Here is a 14583-nt window from a genome sequence, read left to right as displayed (position 1 = left end):
CTCTCTGGCCACAGTTGTTATCTGGGGAGATTTGGACTCAGTCAACTTGTTCTTTCTTTTCAATGAGATTCACGGAAATCTGTACTTATTAGGCCAGAGAAACACAAGTGATGGAAGCTCCTGACAGCCAGGTTGGGAGGATGACAGTCGGGATAAAAGAACCTGACAGCAGAAGCAAACTTTTGAGGTAGTTGAAGGTGGCCAGTCCTATGGGCCACATGGAGTTATTGTCCTTGTCTTTACACTCAAAGTAGTGTTCAAATTAGTGTGTTTAAATTAGGAATCAATGACTTTCTACGAAGTGAACAAAATCCATTTCACATGGCAATATAAATGTGCTACATACAGTACCTAAAATTTGACACGATACTTAAGTATCATGATTATATCTGTCACTCAATACTGTTTAGTACAGATAGCAACTACTGGTTTTTACCAGTCACTTTTATATAAAAGAAAATGCTCTGGAAATGATGCTACATTTTCAAGAATGTTGCAAGTGAGTTTTCACATGATGGTGATGTGTTTTCTTTAAATAGCATGTGGCAGGAAGATTTGTGAAGCACAATTAGTTTCCTAGGTTAAATAAGTCAGCAAAAAATTCAGTTCCTTTTTCATTTATCCCAGCAAAGAAAAATACATTTTTCTAACAATATAATTAGTCTTGTGTTAGGTTTTCACATTTGTTTCAGTTTAAACGCTGACTGTTTATGAAACAGGTGCTCCAAGAATTTCAGAAATTTGCTTCTAGCTTCTTCCAGAACATCTGTAACATACTACGAGCCACAGCTGCTGGTTGATAACATGTATTTCATAACTCTGCATGGAGCGAGCTGGTCAACCATATTTCTGGAAATGTTTCATCACATAATTTTTCTGGGAAATGTTATTACATGATATCATCGCTGGGAAACTTCTTTGCCAAATTGTTTATGCCAATGACTGGAAAACTGCTTCAAATTTCATCATGAAATTGCTATCCATTCCATCATTCAAATTCCTGATTATCCCATCATTGACAAAAATATAAATTCTTGACTCCCACAGTAAAATGGGTAGGTATTTCAATACTAGTATTAAGTATAAAACTACCAATTAAAGAGAAATATGCTTTTTGTTATATATTCATAAATACTTGTATAAATGAGTATATAAATGCTTATGTACAGAACTTATACTCTTCTATGTATTATAAAAATGTTTGTATGTGTATGCATATATATACTGGATTTTTCTCATACCTCCTTCTCAACACACACACACACACACACACACACACACACACACACACATTTTCTCTTATGCACTCACACACAAGATTTTGTATTGGTGGTGTTATACAGTACATAATACAATGTCTGACATGAAAGCACTGAATACATATACTTGGACAATTACAAATTGATTCCTTTTGAACATTCAAGCAATATTAAACCAAAAAGAGCAATGTGTTTAAGAACTGGATAACAAACATAAAAGTGATGACTTTAATAAAAATCTAAGCCAATACCCAAGACCTAACATTCTGCAAATCAACATAATAGAGGAGCATTAACTTGCTCAATCACCAGGAGAATAAAAAGAATAATAGTTGAACAGATGTGTAGGCAATGGCACACAAAAATTCACAGCAAAAAGTGAGAAAGAAACAAAAAACTTTAAAGCCTGAAATGTCTTAGGATATAGTTGTCTATGGGGAAAATGACATGATAAGTGCCAATCTAAACAGCCACAGACACATGACTTGTGGCACTGCCCCAGGCATGCCACCAGTCTCTCCATCATTCGCAGTAACAGTGAGAGGGAGAGGAGTTAAGAGTTGTTACCACCTAGAAACTGGTGTCAACCACCAGACAGTTCAGTGACAGAACGCCATGGCTGAGAGACTACTGCTCAGTAGAAAGGGTTACATATGTGACTGCTAAACTCTGACAATAATAACATGCGGGAGGAAAAAGCTGAACATGAGAAAAGGCATTATATAAAGATATCAAGGAATCAGTGTGAAGGGGACAAAATCAGAAAAGCAAAACCAAAAGCAGTAAGAAATGTAAGAACGGAGGCCCCACGTGAGACTTCAGCAGATGACTTGGGAAAGAAACCTTTCACTCTGCTGAAGAGTGATCTGAATGAGGCTGTCTGCACGCCTTCATCAAAGTGTGCAGTATCAGAACCTGGAAGGGAAACAGAGGAGGCTGGGCACTGCTAAAATAAGTATGTCCATTTTCATCACTGGCTCCACCAATGTCGCTAGGGCGATACTTGCTAAATTGGTAACGTATAAGCCAATAAACACGGCGATGAATATAACTGCTCATTTTGCGGCTGTATAGTAATGGAATTCTTCTGTAGCTTCTGTTATGGAAATTTTGTGAGGAATGTATTTCCACACAGCCTTTGGAGGCCTTAGAGGTGACTATTAAATTGAAACCTATATTTGACGCTACTGTATTTGATAAAAGTTTACATTCCTGGAACCAAAACTTTGAGAATGTTAGTTTAACTGAACCTTAAAAAAAAAAAAAAAGACTTTGCTCTTTTTTGTCAGTGCCAAGTATGGTATATCTTTACCCCAACAAAATAGTGAGTGATATGGTCAAACCATTCACAGGCTCAGAGAACCTGCACCATGAAGTCGTTTTTCTTTTCAGAGTGTGGGAAACCTGAAACAACCTTGGAAAAACAAAACAAACAAAAAAACACGTTTATATACTCGACAGGTTTATAATGAATTTGCATTATTTGCCCTCACACCATCTTTTTGAGGCTGGTACCATTATTTCTTCATTTTGTGAATGAGAAAACAAGGCCACAGATGTGCCAATGGCTTGCCAAAGCACACACCTTTACTAAGTGACCAAGCCATTAACCCCAAATTCCAAGCTCTTTCCATTAGATATCAAGCTGCCTTGCCAAAGCGATTCAAGGCAGAGAAAGAGGCTGATCAGAAGTAAGAGCTGGAAGTGTTAAGACTCTTCTTTAGCTTGAAAAGTGAAAGGCTGTTTAAGGAAAGAGAATCAATCATCTATACACACTGTGGACTAGGCAAGGCAAAATAATCAATTTAGAGTATAGGCACTTTTCTTAGGAGATAATTTTTTTAAATACTAGAAGAGACCCAAACTTTCAATCTCTCTGGCAGGCAGAGAGCTAGGCCAAATAACAGTTGGTGGTGCCTCAGGCTGCACATGCATGGTATCGCACATGTGTCATACATGTCACAGTGCAGGGGTCCCAAATGTGTCGGAAGAGAAAGTGGATCCAAGGCTCCTAGATGATAACTGCCTTATACTTCTGTTCCCTTGTCAGGGAATCCATGAATTACTCCTTTCATCTGTCCAGAAGTCCAAGGTATTTGAAAGCCATGGCAGTTAAAAAAAATGATGAGCAATTGTCCAAGATTTAGCTTTAGTAAAAGTGGTTAAAAAAATGAAGGGAAACAACAGACAGGATGGTAAATAAAGGGCCAATGCTTTATGACATTTAAATTTGTTTAAAAAGATACTGTCAGCTCATGAATGAGCAGGAAATTAATAAAGTAAATCTTTAGTAAAGCAATAACAATAAACTGTTAAAAGATGGAGAAAAAAGGAAACATATGTTAACAATGACTAATGGGGAATATTTACATGGCTCTCTATATAGTGTTACATTTTCTGGTTCATTGTTAAACAGACTATTTGACAGAATGATTAAACTATTCCTATTATCATCCCAGCTTTACAAATTATACAAATCTTTTTGTTTGTACAGACTATGTGAAAAGTTCAATGTGTTTGGGCTAAAGCTAATTGACTCAAAACCCAAAAGTTTTGATTTAAACAGGAAGCAATGGTTGCAAAAGAATTCACCTAAACATTACAACAGCTAACCAGATGTACACTTTATGGCTGAATGTAAAACACCTTGCTCTTTTATGCATGGCTTTACATTTAGTTTTAAATACTTATGCACCTAATAAGATATTATAACCTGAGCATAGCCCTACTTCCATACCTTTCTCACTGGGAAAATTGTGACATAAGGACTCTGTGGTGGACCAAAGTTAAAACAGACAATTCATGGCAAAACCAGACTAGAACTCTAGCCTCCTGATAATTCATATGTTCTTCCTATAAGGTGACCCTGTCTCCCCTCCATCACAAAGGAATATGTGGTATGAATTAACCTTTGGGAAGTATAATAAAGGATGTATACTTAATCCTTGCAATTTTATTACATAATCTTTAATATACAGGTATTTAACTGAAGAAGAGAGAGAGAATGTTGTGCATCCTATGAGATCAAATTATAATTTCTGGTCAATTTAAAAATTAAAATAAAATTTTAATTAAAATGAACATATTTTAAATGTTATGGATCATATTTGGAAATCTGCATATTTGCGAATGGATGTATGGGTCTATCTACCTTAAATAAACAGATCAGCTCTGTAAAAACCCAGGTAATACCTTCCACTTCACAGGTCTGTGGTTGGCTGGGTTTTCTACTAAGATGAGCCAGCCCTGCCTTCCCGAGTAGTCCCAGTAGAGATTTCAGAAAAACCACAGTAAGACATTAGGCTACATATCAGACCACACAGGTTCACTGCTTTGCTAAGTCGGGTTAGTTCTTGTTAAAGATAATTTGATATCTGCTTTAACTTTTCTCGTTTCAGATTGAAAGGTCTGAATGTGTTCTTGCAAGCTGGGAAGGGCTTTAGTCACATAGGTTGGACACATGGTTTGTATTCATGGTCTATAACAAACACTGATACACCCATTTATTTTACAGAAAGAAAATATATATATTAAACCACACAGTCCAATAGATTATAGGAGACTATATAAAATAAAAGTTACTTCAAAAAATAATTTTTAAAATTCCGTTCAATGCATCGCCTACTTTTGGTTGCCAAAAGCACCTCTGTATACTTCCAGACACTATGCCCGAGTGCAGAACAGAAGTGCACTGGAGAATGAATGGACAAAGAGCCAAAGTACTGTAACTTAAAGTTAGGCAAGTGCCATTGACCATGAATTTTATTAAGAAATTAATTTATTTTTAGAAAGAGGATAAAGGAAGGAGAAAGAGAGGGAGAGAAACCTCAGCATGTGAGAGACACACTGATTGGTTGGCTCTTGCACACTCCCAACCAGGGACCTGGCCCACCCTCATGCACACGGCTCTGACCAAGGTTCGAACCAGTGACCTTCTGATTTGCAGGACAATGCCCAACACTCAGCCCCACCAGTCAGGGCAACCACAAACTTTTCAAAGGGGGCACATAATTGATTTTAGCAATCTGAATTCAATATAGTTTAGCTCCAATATCCTAACTCACCTCACATGATAATCAGTTGCTGGTCTAAGATCTTTCAGGTTATATTCTAACTCTTCTCCACTGCAAAGAAAAATCATTCATTAGTCAATGATATTAGTTTCAAAAGTAAAACACGTTTTGCATCTGGGTCTGTACCAACAATGACACAAGAATTATTATGTCTGATTCCGCCATAAACCAGAAATATACTTTCCAATTTGGTATTAACTATCTTTCTGAACTAGAAAACTAGATGCCTTTTAGTTATGCCCTCCAAAACATGGTAAGTTAAACTTACTAATAGTTCCAAAAGGTCTTACCACTTCTTCAAAGTAAACACATAACAATAAGTAAATACTTAAGCAAATTAATAGATAGACAAGATAAATGTAAACGTAAATAACTGTGCTGGCTGTCAACCGGAGGTAGCTCCCAGACTCACCTTGGCAGGAACTGCAGCCACCTCCACTTCTCAACTCTCCTGAAGAAGTTTCAGTCTGCTTCCCTCACATATCAATACTAATAAATAGCTCTACTATAAAATAAAACCACTGATATCATCAGAAGTTGCAATGGAACCTCAACTTAATCATGAGGAAACAACATAAAATAAGGAATGTTCCATTAAAATATTTCTAAAGGTGAGGAGGATGTGGACAGGCATGACTTCATTCTTTAAAAATGTCCCAGATAAAACAAAGAAATATTGCAGAAGTGTTCCAAATTAAAGAAGGCTCAGGATACATGACAACTACACACGACGTCTGACCCTAGACAGGATCCCATCCTGGAGCTGGCGAAAAAGGCTAGAACAGGCATTGTTCAGATCGACCGACAAAGTTAGAATATGAATGATCAGTTGATAAAAGTACTGTAGCAGTGTTAATTTGTGACACTGACAACTGCACTGTGGCTATTTAATAACAGGTGAATCTGGGTCAAGGGTATACACATATTTCTTGTTATATTTACTTTTTCCAAGTTTTATAAATTTAAAATTATTTCAAATAAAAGTAATTGTTGATGTTGTAAACTGGAGGCCAATCTCCACACCTCACCCGCAGCACTGTAGTTTGACCTGCACGGTGTTTTTGAAATGTTTTTTTTTTTTTAATTTGCCGAATTAGTTTCACATTAGGAAAGTTTATGTAACAACTCAGATTTTCAGTATTTCTTGAAAACAAACAAAAAACAAAAAACAAAAAAACAAAAACACCCCCCAAGGAATCAGTGAAGCTTAGCCTGCATCGCCTTCTGGCCACAACCTATTTTAGGTGGGGACAGGAGCTCTCCTGTTCCCCTACTTCCCAACCTTGGCTTTTCTCACTTATGTTACCCGCCTCGTCTTTCTGGGCACTTGAGACTCGCCCCTGCCACAGTGCCTATCTGGCATTAATAGAATCTGTTTCTTGGTGAGGCTGTGGGAAATGCTGCTCTCTATTTCTTTAAGGTCTCCACCAATTCTGACCTTTTGGTTGTGCGCCAGAGGAAGGAGTCAGGATTTAATTTTAAGTACAGTGGGGAATCACTGCAGTTTTGTCCACAGGGCAAGGATTCTGTCTGACTTCTATTTCTGCAGGATGGAGGCTGGACTGTAGGAGAGCAATAGAGGATGTGGGAAGACCCTGAGGAAACTCCTGTGGAAGTCCAAGGGACAGACAACAGAGCACTATGGGCAGCCAGAGGAGCTGACCGGCTACAGGACTTCCTTCCCTATCTCCCCTGTTCTTTGTCCCGATGAAGACTTGCCTCTGGAGCAGGTTAAGAGTTAGCAACAGGGCCGGGGAGATACAGAGCCTGCAGCACTGATGCAGCAGCAGAACGGGCGAGAAAACCAGCAAGCAGTTTTCTGTGTGGCCACGTTACCCTGGGCTCCAGTCATTCTTGGGGCCACTCACAGGGGTTGAGCGGGAGACGGCTCAGCTCAGACAAGTAATGTATTTTTTGGACCATAAAACACCTAGGTGTTAGAGGAAAATAGGAAAAAACTTTTTTTGCAAAAAATGTGGTAAAATATTTAATAACATAAATAACATAATATTTCACCAATGTAAATGTAAACAGAACTTAGCAGTAGCATAAACAACCATTATTCCTCCCAAATTGGGGGGGGGGGGGGGGGGCATCTTATAGTCTGAAAAATACGTAGTTAAAACAAGACCAACTCTGATTTTCTGTCCTGCAAATGTGCCCAGTCCCTGCAATTACAAAGTAGAGAAGACTTGACCCTAAAAAACTTTATCACCTTTAGAACATGGTTGTAAATCATCTGAATGGCTAACACCTGGGAGTCCATAAAGCAGAAGATAATCCCTTATTCTGTGTGCTAAACGTCTGGGCATTTAAGAAAGCCTTGCCATGAAACACTTTAAAGTAATTTTTACTACAGGATAGAAAATATTAAGGAAGATAAAATTTACAGTGTAATTGTTGTTTCATATAACCATGAAATGTATTGCAAATTAAAAAAAAACTAGTTATAGGCCTGAGTCTAAAAAGGGGCAATCATATGAGTGTATAATGTAGGTAAAAACTAAAAGTCATGGTTATGTTTTTCCCTGATAGACATTAATAGAAAATTTTCATTAATTCTATACTGACAAGCTAAAAAAAATGAAATGATATATTTCACCAGCACCAAATAGCTCTATAATTAGTCATTTCTGATTAATTACTCTAGACAAAATCAACTCTTGACATTCTAATTATCACTAATTCTTTTTAAATTGTTGTTCAAGTAGTTTTCTGCCCTTTACCCCATCCCAGCCCACCCCTAGCCCTCCCCTCCCCTCCCCCTTGTTATTGTCCATGTATCCTTTACCCTTTTCCTTCAAACCTTTCCCCCCGTCCCCTGAAATTCCCTCCCCTCTCCCCTCTGGTCACTGTCAGGCTGTTCCCAATTTCAGTGTCTTTGGTTATATTTTGCTTGTTTGTTTGTTTTGTAATTATCACTAATTCTTAAATGAACAATTTAAAGGAAAATTTGCAAAGCCTTCCAATTGTCTTTTGTTTCTCTCTTCCTTAATGACTCCAGTTTCATTATTACGCTGCAGAGAAATACATGAGAATAATATACACCACCTGTAAATTATCTTGTATTTCCCATCGCGTCCCTTGTCGGACAAGGCGACCTCGTAACTGTAGGGGATGGGAAGGCCGCTGTGGGGTCCACATGAAAGTCCAACAGGGGGAGCCCAGGACAACACGACTGCTCTTGCCTGAATGTTAGAAACCTGAGGAAGAAAAATATAAACACAACTACTCAAATCCACTCCACACTAAATTAAACTCTACTTCTTCCAATGACATTTTCGGGATTAGTGGTGGTGATAAGAGACTCGCTCGGATTTAATTCCAGGTGACAATTCCACTTTAATGACAGCACCGACAAGCACCCTCCATGGCGCTGTGCTCTCTCGCCAGGTCCTCATGTCCACAATACAGCGCCTGCAACATCTGTCCTCGTACCGCACACCCTGACCCAGTCCTTTGTAATTCCTGCCCCATGCTGCAGAAAATAAGATAATCTGTCATGTTTGGTAATTGGGTAAAGGTGAACGTAAGGCTTCAGTGATCAAGATTCTATCACATTATGTGGAAGAAGCCATACCCAAAGGAACCTTCCAGGGGCCTTCAAAGCCTTGGGTGGTATAGAATTATCCTGCAAAGCTAATACATACAGCAAGTAATCGCTTAACATTGTCAACTGGTTCTGCAACTTTCAGTGAAATGATGCATAACAAAACCTAACAAAACCAACTTTACTATAGGCTAACTGATATAAACAAGTTTCTGTGGCAATTCAACAACAGTCTAAAGGAGCGATGCTGAACTGAGCAAAGTGAGGTTATCTGCAGACCCACACACTGTACCTTACGAGTGAAGCTGCTTTCAAGTCCTGTGGGCTCCCTGGATACCAAGGCCCAGGACGACGGGGTACAAACGTGTGTGGAGGTGGACAGTTCACCTCTGCAAGCTCTGCTTCCATCTTTTTGGTTTAACGTCATTTGAACACAGCAGTCTGAGGCTTGAAGTACCCCAACTTCCTTCCCTTACTAAGGACTTCCCTAGGGCACGTTCTGTACCACCTGCCAGCTATCTTCAGCGGACTCCCCGCCGGCTGCCCACAGTGGTGGCCCGCTCACTTCCAGACCACGCGCTGGCTTCTTTCTCTTCCTCGCCTGGGACACCTCCCCATAGACATGATTTACTTTCAAAATGTTTCTGGAGAAACCCAACCTAATGCGTGGTCTAATTCTATAAAATAACTCTATGAACAGAATTTTAATGTTCTAATTTTATAGAGGTTATTTTGTTGCTCTCTGGATAACATTAAAAACCAACTAAGAGTTGTTCATACTTTATAGCTATAGAGTATCAGGCTGTGGATGGAGATATGTAACCTGCTCTGTATCCATCTTTTTGTCTTCCACATCTGTCATTATCTGATCTACATAAAGAGTGCTAAGATGTAATATAAACTTATTTAAAAGTATGAGGAGTAAAAATAAAAACTGAGTCTCCCTTTTCAGTCTGTTACTCATTCCATTTTTAGCAGACTGTTCCATAGCATTTCTGGTCTGCACAGATATAGTCATGATATATAAGTAACCAATTATCTAATCAAACTTCTATTCACGCTTTAAGAGCCAGCCTAGCCTCACTATCCCCAAATAGCCTTTCCTGAAGTATCTCACCCATCACCATTCCTCTTGTCCACAGAACCTGGCTGATATCTCTACTACTGCTGACCATGCTGACGATAAATTTGTACCTTCTCCACTGCACTGTGGGGCACCCTAAAGACAGGGCCCAAGTCATATTCAATTGTGAGTAGTGGTTTCTTAGTAAATGTTTGTTGTAAAATAAAAAATAAAAATCAAAGGGAGTAATAAGACAGTCTGAGTTTATGATATAGGCGACAGTGAATGGTAGACTAGCATTACACATCTCTCTAAAACCTCTGATGACACACTGTTACAGAATCAATGCAGCCTTCTTTTTAAAATATCCTCACCCAAGGATATGTTTACTGATTTTTGAGAAAGGAAGGGGGGGGGGGAGGAAAGGAGAGAGAAAGAGAGGAAGAGAGAGAAACATCAGTCAGTTGCCTCCCTCCCTGACTAGGGACAGAACCCACGACCTAGGTATGTGCCCTGATGACGGATCAAACCCATGACCTTTAGGTGTATGGGACGATGCTCCAACCAACTGAGCCACCTGGCCAAGGCAGACCCACGCCTTCTCGCTATGGCTCTAGACAAGCAGCGCGCCTCCTGCTGCAGCCCTCCTCTGCCGCGCAGTTATGACACACCTTCAGGATGCTGCCCCTTCGTAAAACTCTGGGACTTGGCTTTTGACTTTCTTGCTTTCTTGGCTTTAGCAAACTTCTTTTAGACCCAGTTCAAAGGCTGCTTTTGTTTATTCTTTTAATCCTCATCCCTCACCCTGTGAGGGCCTGTGGGCACACAGGTGATTAAGATATGAGCTCTACCTCAAGAAGCACCAACCCAGTGGAGAGAAACAGATGCGTGGGGGGCCTTGTAGGGGACACATGGAGTGCAGGGACCCACAGCAGCGGTTTGTGACTGATTCAGGAAAGGTTGCTGTGCCGTCCTGTCTGGCCTTCTGCTCAGAATCAACCACCATTTTCTTTGTGTTTGGGCTGCATTTTGCTGCTACCTGTATTTGGCACCTTTTGCACTGCACTGCGCTTTGCTTGGTCATTTGTGCATCGTTCTCCTGACTCCACGTTAAGACAGCATTTCCACTGTGCACACCTAAGTATTTGCTGAATTCCTTCACATGCCACCAATGAGTGATCTTGAGCTACTAAGTAATAGATTTTATTTTTAACTTAAAAGGAGACATTTTGCTATGAAAAGTTCAGTTTATAATTTAAAAGGTGGCTGACTAGGTACTGGGAAACCTTCCACTGAGGTGATAAATGGCTGCTCTGCACAATTCCAAAAGCACAGTGGGTAGTAACTCTGATTCCATGACTGGTGGTGTGAAATAACATCACGTCTCAAAACAATTCAGTCAGAAGCAAGCACTTCAGATGCTGAACAAGGATTCATCGATTCACAACCTTTTAGCCTACCTTTTCCATCAGCTACTAAGAATTTACGATTTTCCTTTTGGACGTGGTTAAATTACTACTTAACGTAACAGTGATGCACAACACTTGGAGCATCAACTAAAATTGTGTCCAACTTCTCCCTAGATTTGCCTTAAATGGGCGAGCCGACACCTGTGCAACACAGAGAACACGGAGAACGTGGCTCTCCGGGCAAACGCAGTCTTCTGACGGACAGCCTATCAGAAATGCACTAAGAACTCGGCCTCACTTTCAAAGGGCAGCGGCTTCTGGGAATTTTTTCCTCGAGCTAAGCAACCAGCCTGCCACCTAGATTACTGCCATGGCTATGGGGCCAAACCCCTCCTGTGCGCTGTCGCTGCCTCCCTTTCACTGATTCCTGGGCCTCAGGTTTCCTTTATTTAGGCAGTGGAAGCAAAGAGAAAGAAGGCTTTGTCTCTGTTAGAACTTGGAACTCACTCCCATTTCAAGGCTGATGCCAGCAAATTACATGGTGCCTTTCAAGAGAATGCCACGTAAAAGGGAATCCTCAGCATCAGATGTGCATTTCCTCCGAGTGTGCAGGGAGGTGATAACATTGATGAGAGATTCAGAACTCTAGCAAATCTGCTTGGGTTCAGGCCTCTTTCTGAGCAACTGCATGCTCACACAAGCTTCCCTCTCTGGGGTGGAATTTTCTCACCAGCAGTGGCCACTGAGCTGAACTGGGGCACGGCTAATCTGATCATCACAGTGACTGTCATGGCTGTTACCCAAAAATAGAAGCTCCGAGGCCACAAAACTAAATGACTTTCTGATGTTTAATTATTCTGCCATAAATAGCAGTCGATCCCTTTTGTGATGGTGATTAAAGTGGTGATTTCTAAATACAGACTTATTGGACAAGATCCAATTTGACATTTGTCTCGGCCCTAGTGATATACTGGTCTCTTGTGTGGGTCACTTGTGTTAAGTCTGCACAGAAATTATTTAAATTACACTACTTTAAAGTATCTTGAAGGACTCCAGAACCACCAACTACTTCTAAATGATTACACACTGACTGGAAATCATTCTTGCCTGTGTATTTATCAAATGGAGATTCCCACTTGTGAACAGTTGTTAGTTAAAGGCATCTGTGTGCACACATTCAGAATGACAGGACTGCATTATTTTGTAGCTGTTCGATATCTAACCCTTAGCTCCCTTCCTCTCCTGTTCTTCCCAGGCGATACGAGATGCAAATGGTGTTATTTGGATCAAAAACACCATTTACTCTCATGAAGTTAATAAATTTGTTATTGTCATGTTTAAAAATATTTCTATGTAAGTTAGTAGCTTCTAAATTTGGTCTGGTCTTTGGATTTCACTATGTGGGTGGTCTGCTGATCCAATTAGTAAGTATGTTAAAGAAACATGACCATAAATACCATAAAAATACTGGCTTCACTTCAAAAGCACCATCATGAAAAATAATAACACAAAGGAAAATTCAAAAGGAAAAGGTCACAGAGGTCATCACTCAAAGGAATAAAGGACATTCACATACAGGGTTTTCACAATCATATGTTTCTGCAAATCCTTAAATGCTAAAAACCTAAAATCTGTTTCCAGACATACTGCTGTTTATCTTTCAAGGAAGGATTGCTTCTTGGAAGGACAGTTGTTCCTCTTACTTGTTTCCTCACTTCTGGAGCCAACGAATCAATTTTTTCTATTAGCTAAATGTTAGCAGATGGAAACAATGCAGAAAACACAATTTCAGGTGACATTTACTTACATCATAAAAATGAACAGCCCAGCAGTATGTGGAAGACTTTGTGTAGCACCCACAGCCGAGCAGATTACACCACACTAGGCTGGAGGTGGCTGGTACTAATACAGGCTAATTCCTACACCACTGAGAATAGTATTAAGCTTATTTCTCTAGTGTAGCAGTGGCTGTGAGTACAGTCCCCAAGGCACCTAACTGTTAGTCTCAGGACAAATATCCATTATATTTGTACCCTGGTTTACTCAATGACTAAATATTTGGATCTTTACAGTATCTGGGTTTCTGAAAAGTAAGTAACTTGCTTAATTCAGGATCCCCAAAATTCTAAAAGGATGACTGGAATCCACAAGTCCTCAATACTGTTTTGCCACATTAAACAAATCATCTGCAAAATCTCAAAGAAAAATATATGCCTTTTATTTAGTGGCGTTTCCAGATGTGGCTGAAAGAAAAACAATGAAGAACAATGCTTTATACAATTGCATGCCGAACTTTCTGCAATTCCCTTCTTTCTGTACAAGGTGGCCAGACACCCCTCCTTCACATTTCCGAGTGTAACAGGGACTTTCATTTTTCCCTAATGATATGTTATAAACTATAAAGAAATACTCCATACTCCATTCCAAGTACTCTGTAAATAGTATGTAATTTGCTTCTCCATCCCATGTGGTATTTATTATCCTGCCTTTCAAAGATGAGCAAACCTAGACTCAGGGAGGTTATATAACTTACTCAAGGTCACAAAGACAGTTAATGACCATGCTGGACCCCAACCCAGACAACCAGATTGTACAGCACGGGCCCTTGCCCTCCTGCTGCTGCCTCGGGCTTTGGCGCCGGGCCATCCCCACCTTCCGCCAGGCTGGCTGAGCCTCACCTAATGCCGGCCAGTCCTCAGACATTTTTCTCACCTGCCAGAGCCCAGCTGCAACCACTGCAGTCTGCCACACGTTTGCCCTGCAAATGTTTGTTAAGGGTTCACGATGTGACAGTGCTAGGCGTGAGGAGCACAAAGATAAGACACAATCATGCCCTGGCCAGCGTGGCTCAGTTGGTTGGAGTGTCACCCTGTAGACCAAATGGATACAGGTTCGACTCCAGGTAGGGGCATCTGCCTAGGTTGTTGGTTCGTTCTCTGGTTGGCGCGCGAGAGGCAACCGATCAACATTTCTCTCCCACATCGACGTCTCTCTCCCCCTCTCTCTCCCTCCTTTCCTCTGTCTCTTATAAGCAATGAGCATGTCCTCAGGTGAAGGTAAAAAAAAAATCATAAATAAGAACTTCGGACACAGAAAGGTAAAGGGAGAGGAAGGAAGGGAGAGAAATGGTGTAAATAACTAACTGGCCTGGGAAAAGGAATGGACTGTCACCAGACCGAGGTGTGTACGGGGCCCAGGGGATGGTGTGGGCAGAATAATGATCCCCATC

At 40.3% G+C, this 14583-nt stretch overlaps 1 protein-coding gene across 8 annotated transcripts in view; it reads right to left on the bottom strand.

Annotated features, from left to right (window-relative positions):
- Positions 1 to 14583, bottom strand: part of FNDC3B (fibronectin type III domain containing 3B) — a 315121-nt gene that overhangs the window by 79201 nt on the left and 221337 nt on the right. For all 8 annotated transcript variants that reach the window (XM_036017697.1, XM_036017701.1, XM_028504578.2 and 5 more), the window contains exons 8-9: positions 8384 to 8535; positions 5324 to 5383 (exon numbers count right to left, since the gene is read on the bottom strand). In XM_036017697.1, the coding sequence (XP_035873590.1) occupies positions 5324 to 5383; positions 8384 to 8535 (212 nt within the window). The remainder of the gene's footprint in view (positions 1 to 5323; positions 5384 to 8383; positions 8536 to 14583) is intronic.

The sequence above is a fragment of the Phyllostomus discolor genome, chromosome 2 (assembly GCF_004126475.2).
Source record: "Phyllostomus discolor isolate MPI-MPIP mPhyDis1 chromosome 2, mPhyDis1.pri.v3, whole genome shotgun sequence".
In the NCBI taxonomy this organism is placed as follows: domain Eukaryota; kingdom Metazoa; phylum Chordata; class Mammalia; order Chiroptera; family Phyllostomidae; genus Phyllostomus; species Phyllostomus discolor.
This window is presented reverse-complemented; position numbering and strand designations above follow the sequence as displayed.